Source organism: Pezoporus flaviventris, unplaced genomic scaffold (genome assembly GCF_033815535.1).
Source record: "Pezoporus flaviventris isolate CSIRO_AGI_PZ_B2104156 unplaced genomic scaffold, CSIRO_AGI_Pfla_v1 ptg000002l, whole genome shotgun sequence".
In the NCBI taxonomy this organism is placed as follows: Eukaryota; Metazoa; Chordata; class Aves; order Psittaciformes; family Psittacidae; genus Pezoporus; species Pezoporus flaviventris.
In genome coordinates, this window is record NW_026892550.1 from 38,568,159 (window position 1) to 38,590,204 (window position 22,046).

Below are 22,046 nucleotides of genomic sequence, written 5' to 3' on the forward strand. Positions count from 1 at the left end.
AGCATGTGACCTCAAGGGTTTGCTGGTTGGTTTTAAACAGTATGAAGTAACAACCTCTTGTACCTTGGGGCAAGGCATGCCTACTCATGGCACTATCAGTTTTTGCCAGCTTGAAAGTGGTGAGATCAGGGCCCACAAATTAAATTATCTTGATGTTGTCATTGCCCTAGGACTCTGGGGGGGTTCCAGCTTATTTAATTACTCTATTTTATATAGATTAGTATAATCTCTTCCTTAAGGTAATGGCATCTGTACCTGGATTAAGCAATGAGACTAATATCTAGCTCATGCTGCTCATTCCCTTACACATAATTCACCCTGGAAGAGCATGTTGAATACATCCTTTGGTAAGATTTTTACTTTTTTTTTTTTTAATAATATCATTTATATTTAGGTGAACAAGCTCAAAGCATTTGCAAAGGCTGGTGAGATTTCTGGTGGTCTTCAGTTTACTTCAGAGTCTTAGACTGTCTAGTATTTTTTACCTTCAAATGCATAAATTGGATAAAAAAAGCTAAGGATATATCTTTTAAAACTAGCAAATTTTGTTAGTTTTGGTCTTTTCTTTTTTGCTTTTTTTTTTTCCGTTTAGGTTCCTTTTAATTTACATTTCTCTGGTATTTTTAGAAAGTAATTAGGTGAACTGCAACTTGGTATGAAATGTAACAGAAGGCCAGGTGAAAGACTCCACCTTCACTTCTCCAGAGTAGGGCTAGCCTATGTGAGCAGCTCATTCTATAGCTCCCACAACCATGCAGAGTTTCAGATGAAGCCCCATGTGAGGTACTATGGAACAGAGAATGGATCAGCCTGCAACAGGCCAGAGCAAAGCCAGCAGAACTCTTTATTATATGGGTTGGATGACAGTAATAGTCTGTACAAACAATAGAGAAGAAATCCTCAACCATTTCAATTATTTGGTTTTTCTGAATTCAACTTTTTGTTGAGACAATAAGAAAGTATTAGCAGGAAACGATGTTTCCAGACTATCTTGTCTTAAAATCTAAAAAAACTGAAGCAAGATCAAAAGGCTCCTTTGAAACTGAACAGAAACAAAATGTGTTTAAAGATATAATTAGATTATTCTGACTTAAAATAAACAAGCTGTCCTTTGACTGCTCTAAGAATACGATATCACACGGGATATTTCAAGCAATTTCAGGATACTTAAAAAGCATAGTTCTTAGCATTCACAGACAGGAATAGAATTAAAAGTCAAAAGGTATAACCTGAGACTCCAACCTTGAGAAGGTGTTCCTGGCATAGTGCATTATGCTGTCAAAGTCATAAGGTTCCCCAAGGGAGTTCACCTCTCCAGGCTCCATCTTCAAGAAGTTGTATTCTTGACCTATGAATGATTGATAATTGAAAGTTTGTTTAATATCTTCTTTTTGTACAGATAACACCAAGCAACGAAGATCCTAATCTAATAATTCATTAATCATTCATAAATCTTATCCATTTGGGAGTAACTGTGTGATTTTATTAGCCAGACATGTCTTCTGAAATACACATCAAATTTCCATATTTGGCATTTAGAAAGACTATTGTCATTCATCTAACCTATGTAAAGGCCCAACACATTATATTGCGCTTCACACAGAATCCATAAAATTTGCTGACTTTGTTCTTAATTCCAGAAAGAAATTTCTTTTGACAGCAGAATCTGGAAGAGCCCTCTTCACTGTAGACTCATTAGACTGGATATTAAATTAAAGAGACTTTGCTATAGCAAAGGCTACTCTCTGAGCCCCCATATAATACAAACACTACAAAGTCATATATCCAAGAGTCAGCTGTTGCAATTTAACAACAGCAGAAGAATTATACTTAGTTCATAATTCCAGACCAGAAAATCTTTGTTCTAATCACTGTAGTGAGAGATGCAAAGAACCGCTTACTCCAATTCATATTCCCATTCATATCCTGCAAAATTCTGCAGTGGGACTAACATCATTAACCAACATAATTTGCATAACAACAGAATCCAAATGTATTGTGGTCATGACTTCCTGATCCCATTTAGTGATCCTCAAACTCAGGCCGCACCACAAGAGGTGGTTAAATCCAGAAACTAGAGAGACAACTGAAAGGAGAGAACAGGAGGCTGAGTATGGCACTCCAGCTGATTTTCCCCACCACAGAAAAATGCATTTATAGCATCTACACAAGTCAATGACACATAGAGAACAGAAGGAAGGCTTGAATGCACATGTCCTTTCAGGACATCTGAGACTTGTGGGAGTGTGTATCAACTGTGAGTCACCTTCCAAGTCCTAGTTGTGGTGGCAAAGATTTATTGCATCTCATGTCTATTTTGTTTTAAAACACAGACAAATACTCCAAGCTATCATTGGGCAATTTCTGATTTCGCTCCTTCTCGTGCAGAGAATTTTCGTAAGTCAGAAACAGTATTTCATAAAGACCGTGCACGTTTATGAACGTTGAAAATGAACATGCTAGGTTGTTTCCCATCTTGCTCACACAACAAAAATATGGGCACAGCAGCTAGACTGACAAAGAGATGAGTCACACTTTAAAGTTCTTACGTTCCTCAGATGCTTTATCTCAGCAGCACCTAAGCCACTGGGTAAAGCTGCAAGCTCTATAAGCAACAAGTAATGTAGAAACCATGGGAACACCACCCATCTTTGTTACAGATTCAAAGTCCTCAGCTTACCTTTCAGGTCTAAACCTCTTGGGCAACTAAAAAGCTATTGATATGTTTGTACTTATAATTCAGTAAAGACTAAGAAAGAAAAGCCCTTTCTCAAGCACAGAAACATGACTTTTAAAGGTGTTCCTTCAAAGTTTTGAGCATGATTACTATTTCTCTCCTTCTAGCCAGTACTACTTAATGCCTTGCTACTTGGCCAGATCATTAGAAAAGACAGTATTTTAGTCTCAGTATTTCATTTATAATCAGCTGAGAACAGTCTAGCTAAGAGGAATAGCAGGCAGACATGCTCATTTGCTGTTCAGTTAATTTCTGCTATTCGGCACTCAGATTTAAGGGAGTTGAGCAGATGAAGGAAACACCAAAATTAAACAGGTTTGGTTGGGCTGTTCCCCCACACACAATAAAAGCCCCCACCATAATTATCAGAATATCTCACCAGGCTGGATGTTTTCTCTAATGATGGTGACATGGTCATCACGGTCTGGTCGTGTATGTTCGTGCCAAAAACCTATCACATGACCCAACTCATGGACAACTATACCAAATTTATCACAGTTCTTGCCAATAGATATAGCCTGAGGGCCATTTCCCCTTCGACCCACATAAGAACAGCACCTGTAATTAAAACACAAACACAGATGACAGTTTCCATACATGCGTCTACAAACCCTATAAGAAATTTTTAAAACATGAGAAAATATTATATTAAAAAAATCATCATGCAGAGGGAAGCAGAAAGAATAAGTAAAGACAAGGTTTCTTCTGTGCCATACCTCACAGCTTGACAACACTCACCAGACTCTTGGCTCACTCAGATCTGATAAATTTGCTTTATTTTGAACGGAAAAGTCACCCTACTTCATTAGTTCCATCTATAAAGGGTGCAGAAGTGATGCAAGTAGTCCTTTAAAATACTAAATTTGCATGCAGTTGAAAATATAGATGGAAGGCATGCTGAATGGGATGCGATGGCACTTTGAAAACCCTTTCCATTTCTTTTTATTTCTCTAACTATGGTTGATGTACAATATCTTTTGCAAAAACAATATGAGGCTGAATGCTCTGAATACATGCAAAACATTTTTTGACCCCACTCCTGTTTTCTTGCAATAGGAACCTCAGTCCCAGAAAGTTGTATTTGCGCAACAAAAAAAAAAGCAACACAAACAACCCCCAAAAAACCCTGCTTCACAACTGCTCTCATGTTTCATTCCTGTTTCACTGTACTTCCATGATTCCAATGTAAACTTATGGAACAGAGATGCCTTTTTCAGCATTCACACTGTCAGCATTTATCCAAGATGTCTGCTTTTTTGGTTAGGAAAAAAAAAGTCTGCTGACTCTGCAAGCAAAAGGAGAGAAAGGAGAGTAAAGCATATCCTGCCAAAATGGAAGACAACTTCAGGTTTCACAGGCTGATTCATTGTCACCTCTAAAGATTTAAATATTTCATGACTTCATTATATTCCCTAGTAAAACCCTGATTTCCTGTATCTGCTCTGTAAATTCTGCAGTCTGTCATGTGGAATGTAATTTTACTGAGCAGATTACATCCTCCTTTTTCCCCTTTAAAAACAAACAAACCAACCAAACAAAACAATACAAAACCCCACATTTTCGGAGGCAACATTTCCACAGCACAATATATTTGGTCCTTGAGGAGTGTGGAAAATGATGCTAGTGTGGAAAATGATCCCATCCTCCATATGCCTCTGTGGGCAATAAAAGAAGAGCAGCTATGGGAACAATACTGATAGCAGATGAAATTCTACAGCCATCATTGGCCTACATTTCAGGTTTTATGGTGGCAAAGAGACTTTTAATTTTTGTGTGTCTGTCCTGGTTGGTCTCCTTCATTGATTTTTGTTAGTCTAGTACAACTAGAGTTTTAAAATATGACTATTAGAGAAGTACAGCCATGGAATTTCAGCTCACGATTCCTGTTCTTAGTAAAGCATACACTGGCTTTGCACTAATGGTTAAAATCAAGGAAAGATACACCAAAAAACTATAGTAATATCTTAAAATTATAAAGGCTACACAAGTTACTTTATAGAAGAATGTATAACAGCAGCCTAGGAGGGTTGTACCAAGAATTCTGAAGCTTGAAAATACTGTTCAGAAAAATTATTGTTTACATTACAATCATTCCTTGCTCTCTCAACTGCTTCCCAAGTATTCCACACTCAAAACAAGTTAACTGATTTCTTTGTGCTTTGGTTAGTTCCAAGGATAGGTACAAATCACCTTTTTAGGTCAAAGTATTGAATTAGGCTCAGTGCTTCAGCTAGAGTTGTGCAATGCCATGTTTAATTAATTTCTTAAGGTTTCTTCCCTTGATAGCTCACTTCAAGGCAGGTAAATGAAAACAATGGCAATTTAGACTCCCTGTTATAACTCTGTGCTATTGTCAAGGTTGCAGGTTTAAGTACTACTGTCACAGAACACAGTAAAAAAAAAAACTGTGTATTGGTCTGTGTATTTCCCTCACTCTACATAAACACAAAATTACTACTTATAATATTTATGATATAGAAATATTACCATGAACACTGATATAAATAACAGTAATGGGAAAAAATACCTTAAGATGTGCCCTAAAATACAGCGTAAGTGATGTAAAGGAGCAACAGATGGCAGAAATAAGATTAAAATATACATTTAGAACAGTTACACCATTTTATCTTATGATGCCACAGTGGATTTCACCTTTGCACCTGACACGCTGACATGGTTTTGCTTGATATATTTTCAGACTGCATGTTTGTAGAATAAATATTATGACTACACGTGAATATGTAAACATAATTCAAGCACTACAGATATTTTCAAGATCAATTTTACCTGGGTTTTTATCTTCCAGTAGTCACTGAACTATTTGAATATGTGTCTATTGTGCAATAAGGAAACTATCATAGTTCATACACTCTCTTAGTCACTTGTGCTCACCCAAGTGAGAAAATAGTTTGGAATCTTAAGAAGGTTGGCATGTTTTGTTGATTTTTTTAAACCCTCCCTCACAGTGTTATTTACTGTCCCATCCATTTAGAGAGGGAATGCTGGAGTACACACTTAGAGCAAAAGGCAGAATTTTCTGTAACTCTTCATTCAGAAAAGTTCATTTATTTAAAAAACCATTAAAGATCTTCTCAGTATAGAATTCCCAATTCACTGTCATAGACATTATGTACACTGAATAAGTTTATCAGAGTTCCTAGGTCCCAGACTTCAAATCTTTTAGAAAACACTGCATCCTATCTTTGAACACTCTGAAGCAAGGAGGATGTGGCATTTGCCTTAGCTGTCTAAAGGAAACCATGGTAGAAAACATAAGAATCAATCAAATTAAGCAATCCACATTCTGGTCAGCATGTCATCTTTTTCATATTAGAGTTCCATTTAGCCTATCATCTGGTCCCTCCACCCAACACCTGCAAAGCCAATGAGAGCACATGCCATCACTTCTTTGTGGGTCATTGATAAAGACTAAACAGGACAGGTCCCAGGATAGGCCTTTGTGATACTACACTTTCAGTAACAGTGTGAGTCCAAGCTTTTAACCACAATCCTCCAAGCCCAGCTACACATCCAATTTTAACTTATCTAGTTCTCCTTTCATCTATAGCCCTGAAAAATATACCTTGGGGATAACTTCAAAACCTTTATGATGTGAATACAACACATAATAGCAGTGCAAGAAAGATTGATAAGAATAAAGTTAGGATAACCATGCAATATTACGAAAAAGCAGAACAGACTCTTTAGTTTAAAACAGTTTAAAAACATCTGCTCAGTCTTCCCGTTTACCACTGCTTGGAAACGCTATAAAGAAATATTGCAATGCAGAACTAAAGAACATTAAGCATTATTTATAGCTTAAAGCAAATCAATATGTTATTAAGACTGTAGGTTGTAGAATACCTAATACAATTTCATTAGTTTGAACATGCTTGTATTACTGATTTTATGTATGTTATATGCTTCAACTCCATCCTAGGTGAAATCCAGACAGCTAGCAAAGACATATTTGGTGGCTTAAAAATTTCATAGATTGTCAATATAAGTGACACTTTGGAGACAACTAGAGAAGAAGGAAAAACTGGAAAATACAGTACCCTCTGCAATGTCTCCAGCTCTGCTTTTACTGACACTATTCACAGCAAGGGAAAAAAAACAAACAACAAAACAACAAAATTTTAACTACAGCCTCTCTCTTCCTGTCCTTTTTACTTCGTTTGGACCAAAAGAGGATTTAACCTTTTAAGACTGTGCCCTGTGTCTTGGAAAAGGTCAGGCAATAGCTATGCAATAATAGCAGAACAACAAAATGTCTACTATAACACATAAAGCTCTTAAGACAATTTGGTTTTATAAGAAAACATGGTAAATAACCAGTTTACCAAATACAAGTAACAATATCAAAAAGTTGCTTGTTTACTCAAAACCAGAGGTTCTTATGATCACCTCTGAAAGTTTTTAGTGGTTTTTCACAGATGATAAGATTTTTAGGTGCTTACAAAAATAATTTCACATTTTACTATTATAGTCATGAAAATACCAAGAGAAGGTGAGCATTTCAGTGACATATTTGAAAGATGTTTTCTTTTCAGAAGAAAAAAAATTAAATGCAACCTTTTACATAATATTTCCCTAGGTTGTCTAATACTGAACACCTAAACCCCAACACAGTCAGAGTTATTTTAATACTGGCCTACTCCTAAAAACAAGCAGTCAGATGAGTATGGTAATTCCTTTAACACTGGTTACTTGACAGATTTCAAGTACTTCCCAGCAATTATACACAAATTCATTGAGTATTTCTTTCCTTGCTGAAGAAAATCAACATTAACATTAACAAAATAGCAGCAGTGCACACTCATAGAGTCCTTAGGATTTGCTGGGGTGAAAGTCATGTCAAGCACACCAGATTCATTCAGTTAATCTAGAATATTCTGATCACTTCCACAATTGCACCCAGTCAAAATGTAAAGAACAATAAATTAATACATCTATGGTATAAATTATTTCATAATATCATGGGTTTGACCGCAGGTGTGTTTGGCAAAAGACCAAGACCTCTCTGTGCTGTATAAGCACCTGTCTTTCCCTTTAAATTGAGTCAACTGGCAGCTTTTAAAGCTCCTCATCTCTTTAATCTTTATTGCACCAGACAGCAGTTGGAGACAGTAACTATTTATGAATCTCTAATTCCACTTAATCAGTCTAGCTGATCAATGATGGCAAGCAAAGAGAAAAAAAAAAATGACAGAAAATGAAGCGACTGGAACAATACACTCTTTTAAGTAATACTATTTCGCAGCTACTGTCAAAAATACTCTTAAATTAATATGAAAGAAGAAAGAATTGGGTAGGGTCAATGTAGTACTTTTTTAACAGCTGCACTCTTCAGAATGTAATAATATAAAAGAATCCTCATAAATCATAACATCAGCTTTCCATGGCACTGACTACATGAAGCTGTGGAAAACTACAGAACTTCATAAACATACTAGGGCTGCATATCATCACCTACATGTTACTCAATGCAAGAGAAAGAAGTTCATAGAATTCTTTCAAAAAATCTCACTGAAGAACCTGATTTTTTTTTTTCTTGGCAAAAAAAAAACAACACCTCTCAGTCACAAGTTTAACTCATTCCGCAAAAAGGAGGTATCAGCTATGACCTGGCTTGATGAATTTACTTATTTTTCAGGGATCAATGCAATCATGGTTACTAAAAGTCCCAATTCACCGCTCTAAGAAAACCTGTTGTGTTGGCAGAAGCAGCTACTGCTTCTTCACCTGCTCAATGGGGATGACCACCTCAACACTACATAAAGAAGAGCCAACTGAATCCACCCCTCAGTCAACAGCTGCCTATCCTAGTGTATTAACGTAAATCACCACTCACTGAGTTTATGTTAATGCACTGGGTTTTGGCAACCGATTACCTGTGCCTCCGCCACACCCATCCTGCAGGCCATGCCACCACCAGCAGAGAAGCTGTGCCAACTGCTGTAGGCAGGAAGAGCGCCAGCTGCTTGAGTTAATTACCACCTGAGAACGAGTCAGCCCACCTGTATTTAGCACAACCCTGAATTTCTTCTCATTCCATAAAAGTGATTGAGCACCTTTTATAACATGTAATCCTTCTTAAAGCTAAAGAATGCTGCAAAACTGTACCTCGGGCAATAACTTTACCTGTTTCACCAACTTAAAAAGCTTGCCTGTAATGTCTATTTAATACACCATTAAGCTCAAAACAGCATTAAAAGATTCAGAAGCTGTTTAGTCTACATGTTTGGGGAAGAACATGACAGATATTTGACTTTTCTGTATCTCGGACAGCTTTGTCAAACACCCATGTGAGTGGATACAGTAACGATTGTAATAAGTCATCTAAAGTTTGTCATAAAAAGTACTTCAGTCTTTAGTACTTAAGAGAACAAAAATTTCCCCAAAGTCAGATCAAAAGCATGCTGAGATGCCAGTGCAATATGACTTATTGCTCTTTTTTTTTTATTTCACTGTATAAAAAAAAAGAAGCTTAATCTTGTACTCAGTAATATTTATTAAGACTAGAGGTCAACCCAGCTTGCTGCCCCCTTTTTGGCTTTGCATAGAGATGTATATTGACTGTGTCTTCAGGCACTTCCTATCTAACAGCAAGAAACATAAGGGTAGAGAAGAAGTAGTGAACAAAAAGTGTTTTGAACCTCTTCACAGATCAGTTTTATTTGCCCTGATCAACTAGCTGCATAAATATTTGCTGTAATAGATATTAATGCTTTGGTAGAAGAATCATAAACACTAATATCTTAACATTGTATTCTTATTCTCACATCTGCAGCTAACGGGTACAAATGAGTATGAGTAATTATGAAATTTCAAACTACCAACTGTTTCAGCTGTACTAAGAAACAGTACTTCAATAAGTAACCATTCTCAAAATCAGGTTAAATAAACAAGACATGTTGACAAATAATTATAGATTTAGACTGCAACAAATCAAATTATTCTGATGTGAAAAGGGATCCAGCTGTAAAGTTTTAGGCAGTTTTCCACACAAGCTTCCAATAAGTAAAATAGAGAACCCTAATAGAAAGGGGTGGTTATAAAGATGCCTGGAATATTATATGAAGTGAAGACAGAGAAGACGCTCTTTAAACTTGCAGTATGAAAAAACAGCATGAAGACAAGCCTGGAACTGATAATAACTTTAAAAGGTAAGAGATCTGAAAAGGGAAACACAGAATTTTTTGGTGTTCTGAGACACCACATGCAAAGCATGGCACATGATGGAACCAGTGGTGGGGTATCAGTGCTGTGGAAAGAATTCTGGCTTTTCTCACTGAAGAATTTGGAGTCACATCCCAATAGACCACAAGTCAAATGTGGCAGCTGTTGAGAAACAGGGAGGCATCATGCTTAGGTACCCAAGTGGAAAGAGAGACTACAGGATCTATGAATTAACTCTAGCACTGGCTTAGCAGAGGTAGTGGTCCTTCTGAACAAACATGCTCTAGTTTTAGGTCCTCAATTTCAAGGAAGATGTGGACTAGCTGGAAAGAATCCCAAAGAGAATAACTATGTGATCAAAGGCCTAAAAAACACAATTTACCAGGAAAGATTAAATTAATTAGGTGTTTTCTATTCTAAAAGAAAAAGAAACTGAGACTGGACATAATAACAGTCTCAAAGTATGTAATAGATACCTTTGAAAAAGAAAGAGGAATAATTTATTTTCTATGGCCATGGTGAGCAGGAAAAGCTAAAGTTGCAGCAAGAAATATCTGGTTTAGCTATGACCAAAAATACTGCCTCAACTTCCTACATTTCTTATTTTAAGGACAGTGAAGCAATACATTTCCTAACAAGCCACGAAGTATTCATTTTTTGCGGGTTTTAGAAACAAATTGGACAAGCATGTATCAGCAGTAACTTAGGTATAGCTGTTTGTCTTAAGAATACATTAGACACCTTTCTGAGATCCTTTCACAGTTCTATGTGACAACGGTAATCAGAACATCTCTCATTCATTTCTGATATATGAACATTTAAGAGTATTTCAAACACGCTTTTTCATCACTGCCCTTCTGGGATGAGCTTCCCATGAACTGCTGCAAGAAGTAATGTATTACACTCCTTGAAAATATCCTTAATGTTTCAAAGGCTCAATCACACTTCACTTGCTAGTGTACTAATGCTGTTATCTGAGACATTTTCAGATCTTGCCACCTGAATTTCTACATATATGACTGCATCCACTTGCTGTTTCATTAAATGTGTTATGTTTTGACTCTGTGCTCTTTGGGGCAAGGTTTATAATTTAGTTTTTAATTTGAACAGTGCTAAGTACAATAAAGTCTCCCTCATCTGTGAACGTTAGCTGCCATGGTACTGGAAACAATAATGACACAATGTGCTAACAAACCAACACAGCAGGGTGCTATGGGAAAGAACCAAGATTAATTTCAATACGACTGGCCATGCAGCAGAAAGTGTTTGCAGATGGTTTGGTGTCACTTTTGTCTGGGCTCTTTCCATGGAAAATCCTGCATCAGCACTGTATGCCGATGTTTAGTGCACAATGGCTCCTATTCACCCAGAGAAGATACATTCTTATTTATCTGGCTCTTTGTGAAATGGCTTATGGATTCAGGACCCCCCAAAAAGTCATTCAACTGACCTTTCTGTTTAGCCTGATTTTTTTTTTCATCACTGGTAGACTATTCATATAGCCACATTCTACTTTGTTTTTATTTCTAACTTGTTACAGCCTTTGTAAATTATTTGTAATTTGTGAAGTACCCATGAATAAAACAACATCAACTGTAAAAGATAATGGTGACTTTGAAAGTAGACACCGAGTATTGGTTATAAGCCAGCCTTCACCCTAAAGTGACTTGATTGCATGACGCATCAACCAGCCTAAGGAACAATGCTTTGGCTGGAGAGATTTTCCATCATTTGACTTTGGGCACTTTGAAGCTGTTTACTTTTCACAAAACCAAGACCTCTGTAGATATCCCCATACTTCTCTTTCTAAAGTGCCTGAGACCACTTACATCTTTCACATTCCATTTAAATTCACATTGCTTTCTACCTCTGTGAGTGAAAGGGAACCATCACAATTATTCTCTACTTTCCATTTCTACCAAAATCCCATATCTACCAGAATCACTGTATCTAGAAATAGACAAAAGAGGTGTAACGTCAGAAAGTTGCTATTCGCACTGAACCTACAGCCAAGCAGAACACGTATCATTTAAATGCAGTAACTATTCATTTGCCTGTGAAATACATATTCACTTTTAACTTCAAAGCTGACAAACATGCCAAAATGTTGAAAGCACGTATGTTACCATACATACACACTTACCCACACGGTCTGTATGTAAATACAATATAACTTTCTTCATCGCTTCGTTCAATAAACGTAACACACGTGTACTTTTCCCAGTGCCGCATAGCCTGTTTGAACATGGCGCGCTGGGTGCCTAGAAGAATAATTGTATGAGATAAGAGACTTTTCTAACTGTGTCTTGTTCCTTAAAATCAGATTTCAATACTAGAAATATAAGCCTGGAAGAAGGCACTGGATCATGAAGGCCTGTGTCCCAGCAGTCCCATGCACTGCCAGATTACAATTAAAGGGATACCAGACCATCAGCTTGTCATAATGTATCTGCTTCCAAGGGGACCAAAACTACCTGACACACTCTAGGAAACATAAAAACTCTAATTAAAAGCACATTTATGTTACACCAGAGGAAGACAGCACAATACAGTGTTGCTTATGTGCTTGTATTAGCATATTTGCTAAGCAATTTCCTAGATGAAATTATGAAGTGGGCCACTTGAAAAAAAAAAAAGAAAGAAAAGGAAAATAATTGAGGATCTCTGGATCCTGACTATCTAGCTAGAAGATAAAAAAAAAAATAAAAAATGCAATCTGGAGACCAGTTTAACCTAAGCCATGCAAACAGGCACACCAGACAAGTCATTTGATTTAAATAACACTGTCTTGACCAAGGACCACCCTGCACTTCTTTACATCAAGGTCCTTCAGAAATCAACTGATCCACCAAAAGGTGTAAATTAATTTGGTACAATACTAAGCATACCTAGATATTGTTTTAAAAAATGAGAAACACATTCAGAAACAATCAAAAATACATGCTAGATCCAGAAGCAGGCAGGCCAGCTCTCACCATAAAACACAAAGCCAGTAATTATACAGTACTTCAGATAGTATAGGAATGTAATTTCATTGAGTAACAAAAGACAAGGCTTATTAACATAGAGGCAGCACCTGAGAATATAGCTGTATTGCTTGTGAGCTGGAAATACACAAGCTTTACAATTTGGCATGAATATGCTAGCAGAAATGCATCCACCTTGCAAGCTTTGCATGTTACAAAAGATGCATGTTACAACACACTATAATTAAAACAAACACACTTTTTTAAACTGAAAAAAAAAACAAAACCTCTAAGTGCATAAAACTAGCAAGTTCAAATCATATCAGATCCTAAAAATTAAAGGTTATTTCATCCCATCTTGCCCTTTTCTTTTATCTTTAAGCAATGTTTTCCACGCTTTAGAATTTATCTTTCATTATGAAAAAGGTAAAATGTTTGATATGATACGCTTCATTTAGTTTCCTACCACTATTTCAGAAGATGGTAATCCTAATGCAAAGGTCACATTTGGTATAGTACTATGTAAATACCCAAAATAAAAGTCTGAATGTAGCTGTCAGTTTGAAATGAATGACACTGGTTTCTCCATATACACAGGCATTCAGTGTGTGAGCATTACACGTTTCTTTTGATTTCCTTTATTACTGCACTCAGTAAATATTATTATTTATCTTTTCCCAGCCATCTTTGCTTCTCTCCCTCCTTTTTTGTTTTAAGTTAACTCTTACATCCACATTGATATTGATCCATTTACATTTTTCAGGGTTAACAAATGTTTTAAACTTTTTCTACAGTTTTCTGCTAAGGACTACATTTATTTTGCAGTCAGTCTTTGTTCTTGTCATATATAATGTCTGTGTGTACCCATCTGAAAACCAAAGCGAGGAATAACAAAATACATTTGAGTCAGTTTGTTGAGTGAAATCATTCTAGCAGAACACGTCACACAAGTTAAATTAGTTATATTCTTGTGCTAAATATCCTGCACTTGTTAAAAAACAGATTTCATGACATTCTGTTACTTAGGCTCTTGAAAACAAACATGCTATGAGAAATATTAGGCAAAGAAAAAGAGCCTTCCCGTTCTGAAACATAGTTATACATTTTTATTATGTAGCTTGCCTTTGGGAACAACTTTTTGAAGTATGACTAATATGTTCAGAACAGATGTATTTCAGGCCTGATCCAACAGGAACCCTTCTACTGACTTCCACAGCATGACTTTACCAAAAAATCATTAACAAAAAAAAAAGAAAAAGAAAAAAAGGCAATTAAAAAAAAAAATCATATTCTTTCTTCCCATCCAAAGCACAAAGCTTACCAGTGAAATTTCCACCTATTACATATGGAATGACACCCCCTGGCCATATTCTTTCTGTTCGTGATGTAGCAGCTCTGGGAAATCTGCTTTTCTCATTTTTCCCTGAGAATTTTACAGTAGTTCTTCCTTTAGATGTATTATTTTGCTCAAAGCCTGTAATGATAATTAAAACACTGAATGAGATCATAGACACAAGAAAAAAGGAACAGTTATTATCCAGAAGGTTAAAGTCAGATTATTTCTTTATGCCCTTTAAAAGTAGGAGACTGCTGTTATGCAACAGCCTATCATTACTTGGTTTTCTGAGACATGCTCAAAATGAAGAGCCTAAGTCTTTTTGTTTTCTCCAACATACCTACAGTAACTATTTGCATCTACATTTAACCACTTGAAGGTATATTACATAATTTCATCTAAATTTTCTTATTTAATAATAGGGTTTTTTTGTTTGTGGGTTTTTTTTTGTTTTGTGCTTTGTTAATCACACTCCCTGTGTTAGGCTTGGTTTGTTTGTTTAGGGTTTTTTTATGTTTTTAATTTGGGTTTTTTCAGCAAAGGAGGAAAGACTTTGGTCAGAACCAAAATAATCAAGGCATTCGCTGTCTCCATTTTTATTGCAAGATCTGGAAAAAGCAAGTGTGTGATCACCCTTAAAGCACTTGACAGAAAGAATTTCTTAAAGTAGCAGACAGGCTTTTATTGTCAGGAATTACAAGCAAAAAGAATCTCAATTATTTGCAAAGTTGTATACATACAGAAAAAGTCAGAGGGTCATTTCTTTCTCCAAGTTCCAGCATCTGAAGCTATTACCTCTAGATACATTTTCAGATGAAAGACTTTCGTTTTACAACACTACAGGATGCAAATACAATTTTTTCATAAATGAGCTTTGGGAATGCTATGAATAACTATTTTACTCATGGCTGGAATTTCTTCACAAGACTAAATTATGTCTTCTATTTTCAGAGGTGTTACCATCATTCATCCCATTACAAATCTTTCTCAAATCTGCTGAAACTTAACTGTGACAAAGAAAGGATGAGGATAGTGAGACAAGGATTTGTACACCACAACAGGTGTTTCTTCTAAAGCAATTCAGAAGGGCAGCTGATTAAAACAGATCACTTGAAAGCCAATCAACAAATCCTACTCAGTGGGGTTCAAGTCTTATTCCTCATTGAAGAATACACCTTCCCTCTATGAGTATTCCCTGTGATAGCAGCTCTTCCTAACTGTTAATGGCTATGTCAGAACGAAGGAGGATTCCAGGCAGGGTCATGGTATGGTATCCTGGCATAGCCTCAGGGCTGGGAGAGTAGAAAAAGGAAGAAAGGGAAGAAGCTACAGAAGAAGGCAGGGAGAAAGCTCTTGGTACACAGAAGGAAAGTCTGCCTTCGTAACAGCTAACACATAAGTTATTACAGGAATGATATTGAACATTTCAGGGTTTAAATAAAACTCAGGTAAAGCAAATAACTTACCCTTGTCATTAAATAAGTATGTCAATGAGAATTACACAACAGTCTACAACACAAGTAAAAACTTCAGAGAACTATTCTTACACTTAATATACAGTCATTACTGAACTGTATAACATGTTAATATATATGTTTTACTGTTCAAAATTTTTTTTTTTAAACTAGAAGAAATGTATGCCAAATTGCATGCAAAAGATGACAAGTATTTATACAATACTAAAATTGCAATTATCTTAAAAAGAATGAAGATTCTATACCAGAGCACATATACAAAGTCAGTTACTGTGCTCTGGCTAATCTTGCAAAATATGCACTGATGCATTTAGGCATAATGTGGTGTGATTATAATGGAGTTCCATAGTTTTTCCTATTTGAGGTTGAAGTTTCATGACATTGAAGTGATATCTCCTCGCATCAAATATGGTGAGTAAATTCAGCCAGTATTACTGGGGATCCCACTTATATAGGCAGCTGAATTCAGCTGCGTTCATACTAACAAGTTTATGACTAGTATAAAAATGTGTTTGTCCACCGCCATAAATGCTTCAAACACAATCTGAATTATCAGAATGCCTCAACTGGGTCCAGGAAAAATACTGATAAAATTAGCAGCTATGCAGCATAGCCTACCTGTGCTGAAAAGACATTGTACTGATATCAGTAGAACTGATAACTATGAACACAGCTACTGAAAAAGGCTAAGTAATTTTTGAGATTTAAAACTGCATATTTTAGCTTCCAGATTTGATGCTGGAAATAAATCTCTAAGAAACTGCAACAAAGAGCTAATCATTATTATTCCTGTACTATTTATCTTATAGTTTGTTTATGCCAATAGTAATACGGCTTTAAAGTGTTAAAGTACTATCATCATTAATGTTCATGATACGTTATCACATCAGGCAAACTGCTAATTTAAACAGTGACAATACCAGAGCCAAATCTTCTTATCCTGTCTATAAGCTGATAGAGGGCACCTCTTTTTTTTGACTTTCCATGCTCTCCAAAGCCACCTTTAAAAAGAAAAGGAAAAAACAAAAAGCATTTTACAAAAGTTAAAATGATGGAATCTTACACCTACATCACCTATATAGCCTGGAGAGATTAGAAAGTACCCCATAAAAACTTCGATGTATCTTAAAGGAAGTTTAACATTCTTCAATGATTCACATACAAATTCTTCTTGACAATGAAATAAAGATACATTTTTAGCTGAAAACTTTCTAATATGCATTCCAGAATGTAAGCCAACACATCTTTGCTATTCAGACTAGTCATGACAATTACATCATCTAATTATTATTTGGAGCTTTTTTCTTCCTGGTGACCTTGACATCCTCAGAGCTATATTGATTGACAGCTAAAAGGCTTACTCTCACAGAAATTTCCTGAATGCATGCCATAATCTTCTCATTTCAAGGGAGGTGAAAGAGGGAAAGCAAACACCCAAAATTTCATCTGAAAAAAAACAACAAAACTGAAACAAGCTTAATATGGCTGATTTTGTCATGAAAGCTTTAGTTTTCTTTCTTTGCAAAGAGATGTCAATGTATTCTAAAGGCTTTGAAACATTACATGCTGGTGTATATTGCAGTAAGACGTTGTAGGCATATATATGTCTGTCATTTCAGCCATCAATAAGCAAGAAAAACTAAGCTACTGAACATCTACCATGCCATTTACAGAAATGCAACACATCCCTAGGTTTACTGCATACATTTGATGCATCCGCCACATAGCCCCTTCACAGAAAATCCTTTTGTGGCTGCAAGTGATTTTGTAAACACCAGCAAAACAGAAGAAAGGATAATGCTGCACTAGTCAATAAATCATTCCGAATTGTTCAGAAAGTTTTGTGATTTTATGAAGTTTGTAATAGGCTGTATTCACTATCTGTTACAGGACAAGAGATTTTTCAGGCTACTTTACAACAGCAAAAGTAAAATGATAGAAATTAAAGGACCATTGAAACCTGCAACTGCCACTAAAAAGACCTTTCCCAACTTCCCATAAAAGCTGCCAATATATATATATATATCGAGAATATATTTATCAAACAGCAACTAGAAATTATATTACAGATGAGAAAATTCCATATAAGGCAAGTTAGTTAGTGTGGCTGCTCAGTGAATAACAATGTGCCTAATTATTTGGATTACACTGTCACATAGTTGCTTGGCTCCCTTGAGAAAAATTTTCCAAATTTTTTAAAGCATTTTATATAGATGAGGTAATAGTTCAACACATTCCTTGCCAACAAGTTACATGGTAACTATAATATACACCACAGAGTACATAACAATTCCATCCCTTGTATTGATCATCAATAACGCAATTGTCTCTCATTTTAACATTCATCTTATTAGAAAAGGCATATAGCTAAAGATTCCAAATTAATTCTAAAATATCCCTAAAAGCATCAATTGTCAGATGTAATAGAAAAAAAAAAGACAAAGAATCCATTATTTACTTAAAGAAACTATTGCCTTATAATTATTTCTAGAAAAAATTATTAAACTAGCATTACTGTGTTAAAACAGCCTGCGTAGTCTATTTAGTGAAAAACTAAAGAAAAAAAAGTATCCCACATAACTAATCTTTCTTATATGAATAATATGCAGCCTTGCCAAAACACAGTCTAAAAAAAAATTTTTAAGCAAAATCAATCACATTTGCTGCATCTTCTCACAGTTCAGGCAGGAAAAAGAGGATACTTTTGGCAGTTTGGAATGATAATACACACAAGAATCTTATCAGCTTTATTGTTGTGTCTGTTTACAGTGATTATGCCTATTGCTCAGAAGAAAGGACAAATAAAATGACAGAGCCACACTCTGAGAAGCTTACAGACTAAGTATCTGACCCTGCAGATCTAGGCAGATAATCCTCACCAAACGGAGTGTCAGCTAATGTGAATCAGAACCTGATAGCGTCAGGATTTTAATTAGTAGTTGCAATGAAAAATGCAACTCTGTAGCTTCATCCTGATGGTTTACACCCAAGCATCTAACTCTTCTACCTGGTGTCACCTGTACTTTGTGAAGGTCAACAAGAGAAACTGTTAAGAAATCAAGCTTGTACTTAATTGTCATTGTGTCTGTAACTTAGGTAAAATATTAATTTATCTTCTATTTTACAGACATTTTATGTCTATACCTAATATTAACTAGTCAGTTGTTGACAATTTAGTCTCTTGGAAGTTAAAAGGAAAAAAGCACCCTAGGCTGTGCAGTTTGCAAAACCCAGCTAAATTCCTTGTTAATGCAACAAAATGACATAAATTTAGAAAAATAATTACATATATAAAGTGCAAAATTGAGGTCTCGAATCCTGTTTTTAGAAAAATCAAGACCGTTGAGGGTTCACTGAATGCTATTACAAAATTATTAATTTCAGCAGAGTTTGTTCTACAAAGTCGAGTCCCAGTGACCACTGCAGTTGCATTGATTCTCCTTGTGCAATAAAGGTAGAAAAATTTGATCCAACTGCATTAGTAATCCTTAATAGGGTGACTCAATATCCTGAATGGGATACTGTCTACAGGAAAAATAATTCACAAATCTCAGACAGGTAAGGAAAGAATATAAAATAACAGAATATTAAATATTCTTTAGAAACAGCTTAAAAATGTATATTCTTTCAGTTGCAACTGACAAAGAAATAACTGTGCAGTTAAAAAGAATAAAAAATATAGAAAAGCAAGAAGGAAAAAGAAAGTCAGCAGGCCAAAGAAATCACTTGACTGCATCCATTTTAAGGGGAAATGACCAACCTTGCTCTCTACATTTTGTCAGCAAAACTAGTGCCTGAAATATCTTTGAAGCCAATTAAAGCTATTTTTGGGGGGGAAAGTGAGGCAGGGAAACCACTGACTCCATTAACATTTTTCAATCCAGTCCTGACCTAGGAATGATCAAAGGTGTTCCTGCCTTGAAAACACAATTGGCTTGAAAATTTATTTTATCTCCCTTTAAAGTTGTTATAAAAAATAGTCTAATCATGACTTCTAACTAGGAAGAGTAAAAATATTTTAAATATATCGATATTGAATGGTTAACATTTTTTTTTCCTTTGTTCTCAAAAATTCCTTTCTGCTTATTCCTCAAGGTGATCCCATTTCCACATATCAGGAATCAAGTTAATAGTACTTCAGGAACACATAAAACATGCTTAATAGAAAATAAATTTCAATTATGCATTTAAACATCTAATGGCATTTTTGCCCAAACTTTTCGTAAGTAACTTGGCTTTTCCAGAACCATAAGCTGAAAGTTTACCAGTTATGAATGTACAAATCAGTGACACAAATCAGATATTTGTTTTTTAGACAAGGCAAATTCTAGCAAGAATGACGTTATTGTGTTGCTTCTAAATCTGGGTACAGGTCTGAATGGAGCTGAAAAAATAGCTAAAGGAAGAGTTGTAATCCAAGATTCTCAGGATCGCCTCCAGGAATTCACATATGCTCTCTATAGGGCACTCAGGCACTGTGATCGGGAACTTTTAGCAATGAAAGCAAAGCTTTGTACAATTTCCTTTCCCACACAAACACCTGCAGAGAGGAGTGGCCTTATGGTTCCTACCAGCTTCTGCTCTTCAGTTCAATGTGATATTATTAATCAGAAATGCAAGAATAAAATCAAAATTTTAGCTTCTTTCTTTCCCCATAAAGCAAAAATATATTCTCTTTAAAGTAAAAACTAGTACCCAAAACATTATACTGACTTTCTACATTTAAAAGAGAGATTGCTTTCTATGCAGAAGTAAGTATCAGGAAAAACAAGTTAAAACAAGCTTGAAATATCATACCTGTGTTATGGCCAAGTCTTTCGTTGGAGTGCTGCGTAAGATCAATCGTCCTGTCAATTTGAAAGATTTTTAAGTCTTCATCATCTAAGGCAATATCTCCCCAAAAGACAGCTTTAAATAAAAAAGAGCTCAATTTAATTAAAGAATTTATTTAGACAATAAAACTAATCTGAAGACTATAATGCCATGTTGGGAAAATGTACAAAAATTATATATTAGTATCACGTATATTTGCTTACTGATCTGTATTTTTACACAAAGAAATAAAACTACCCAGCAAAAGACAAATGATTGGTTTTGGTATTCACCTAAACTCTTACAGCCTTTTTAGTTTCTTTACACATTGCCTGGATGCAATTATTTAAATGTAATGTCGATCTCATGAAAAAATTGCAGCATGTGTTGTTTTCTGTAAGTAAATATAACAAAGCATAAAAGACACTGAAATATGTTAAGATTTGAACTATGATCAAATACATATAAGAGCTGAGAAAACATAAACTTTGTATTTTCTAATATCTTCCTGAAAATGAGAATTATTTGAACTAACTTTTATTATGTTGTAATTACATTATTCCTGCCTCAGAGAATTAATACTTTCATCTGTTTTCTGTTAAACTGAGTGAAAAAAAAAAATAAAAAATCATTTTCCTCTTGGCTTATTTATATGCTTTCAGTTTTTATAGTTAATCTCACTACTAGGATTCTTTCACATACTTTGCTTTTCCAGGCTCCTATCTCTCTTCTTTCTAACCTTTCTTTGGCCTTTGGATTTCTTCCTATCTCTTTTCCTGTTCTTTCAGGCTCCCTCAGGATTTTTCTGTTCAACTTCTGCACAGCTAACTCATCTTCCCTAAACTGCCATCACAACTCAATGAACCAAGATACCGGCCCACTTGCAAGAATTCAGGATCTACAATCTGAGTTTTTCATCTCTGCTGAGATTTTATTCTGAGATCTTCCTGCCAACTCAAACTTATCATTAAAGCTGAACTCAATAGGCCACATCCTCAACCACTGTGAATGAAGTCAACAGAGCATATAGCAATTAACATGAGCTGAAGTGGTTGTTTATTATCTTTATCCAAATTCGTCCTTTTCCCTCTCCTCTTGCTTCGATCAATAGCTCTATTATTTGCCCCCTCAGAGTCACAAAGCCACTGGGTTCAATCTTGGTATCATCTTCAACTCTTTCGCTTTTTTTCTCCCACCCAGGAAGACATCACTAACTTTACCTGGTTGTTCATTATACAGTTCCACAGCCAACTGCTTTCATAGTTTCCATACAACTAAAACCTTGTCCAGAGTCCAGCTGTTACCAAATCATTCTCTCTGGTCTACTTCCATTCAAACTGAACTTAACTGGTATTCTATATCTCACCCTGTTCTTCATATGATGTTGTAAACAACATTCATCAGATAATATTCTCAGTAGTTTCATGTTGCTGCATTCATTAGTATTTAATCAAATCCGTATTAAAAAAAAATAGCCACTTAAGCAAAAATGTTTCTGAAGAACTCCCTGATATTAAATTATTTCCTATCTCCATTAC

At 35.5% G+C, this 22,046-nt stretch overlaps 1 protein-coding gene across 6 annotated transcripts in view; it reads right to left on the reverse strand.

Moving 5' to 3' along the window:
• The window catches only part of TLL1 (tolloid like 1), a 131,249-nt gene that overhangs the window by 51,450 nt on the left and 57,753 nt on the right, over positions 1 to 22,046 (reverse strand). For 4 of the 6 annotated variants that reach the window (XR_009747244.1, XM_061475427.1, XM_061475438.1 and 1 more), the window contains 6 exons: positions 20,494 to 20,604; positions 16,617 to 16,697; positions 14,207 to 14,359; positions 12,063 to 12,180; positions 3,117 to 3,295; positions 1,243 to 1,348 (listed from right to left, as the gene is read on the reverse strand). Coding sequence is in view for 5 of the 6 variants with exons in the window: in XM_061475427.1 (XP_061331411.1) it covers positions 1,243 to 1,348; positions 3,117 to 3,295; positions 12,063 to 12,180; positions 14,207 to 14,359; positions 16,617 to 16,697; positions 20,494 to 20,604 (748 nt within the window). In the remaining variant the exon portion in view is untranslated. Of the gene's footprint in view, positions 1 to 1,229; positions 1,349 to 3,116; positions 3,296 to 12,062; positions 12,181 to 14,206; positions 14,360 to 16,616; positions 16,698 to 20,493; positions 20,605 to 22,046 lie in introns of those variants that run through there. The other 2 variants (XM_061475447.1, XM_061475453.1) reach the window with 2 other exon arrangements.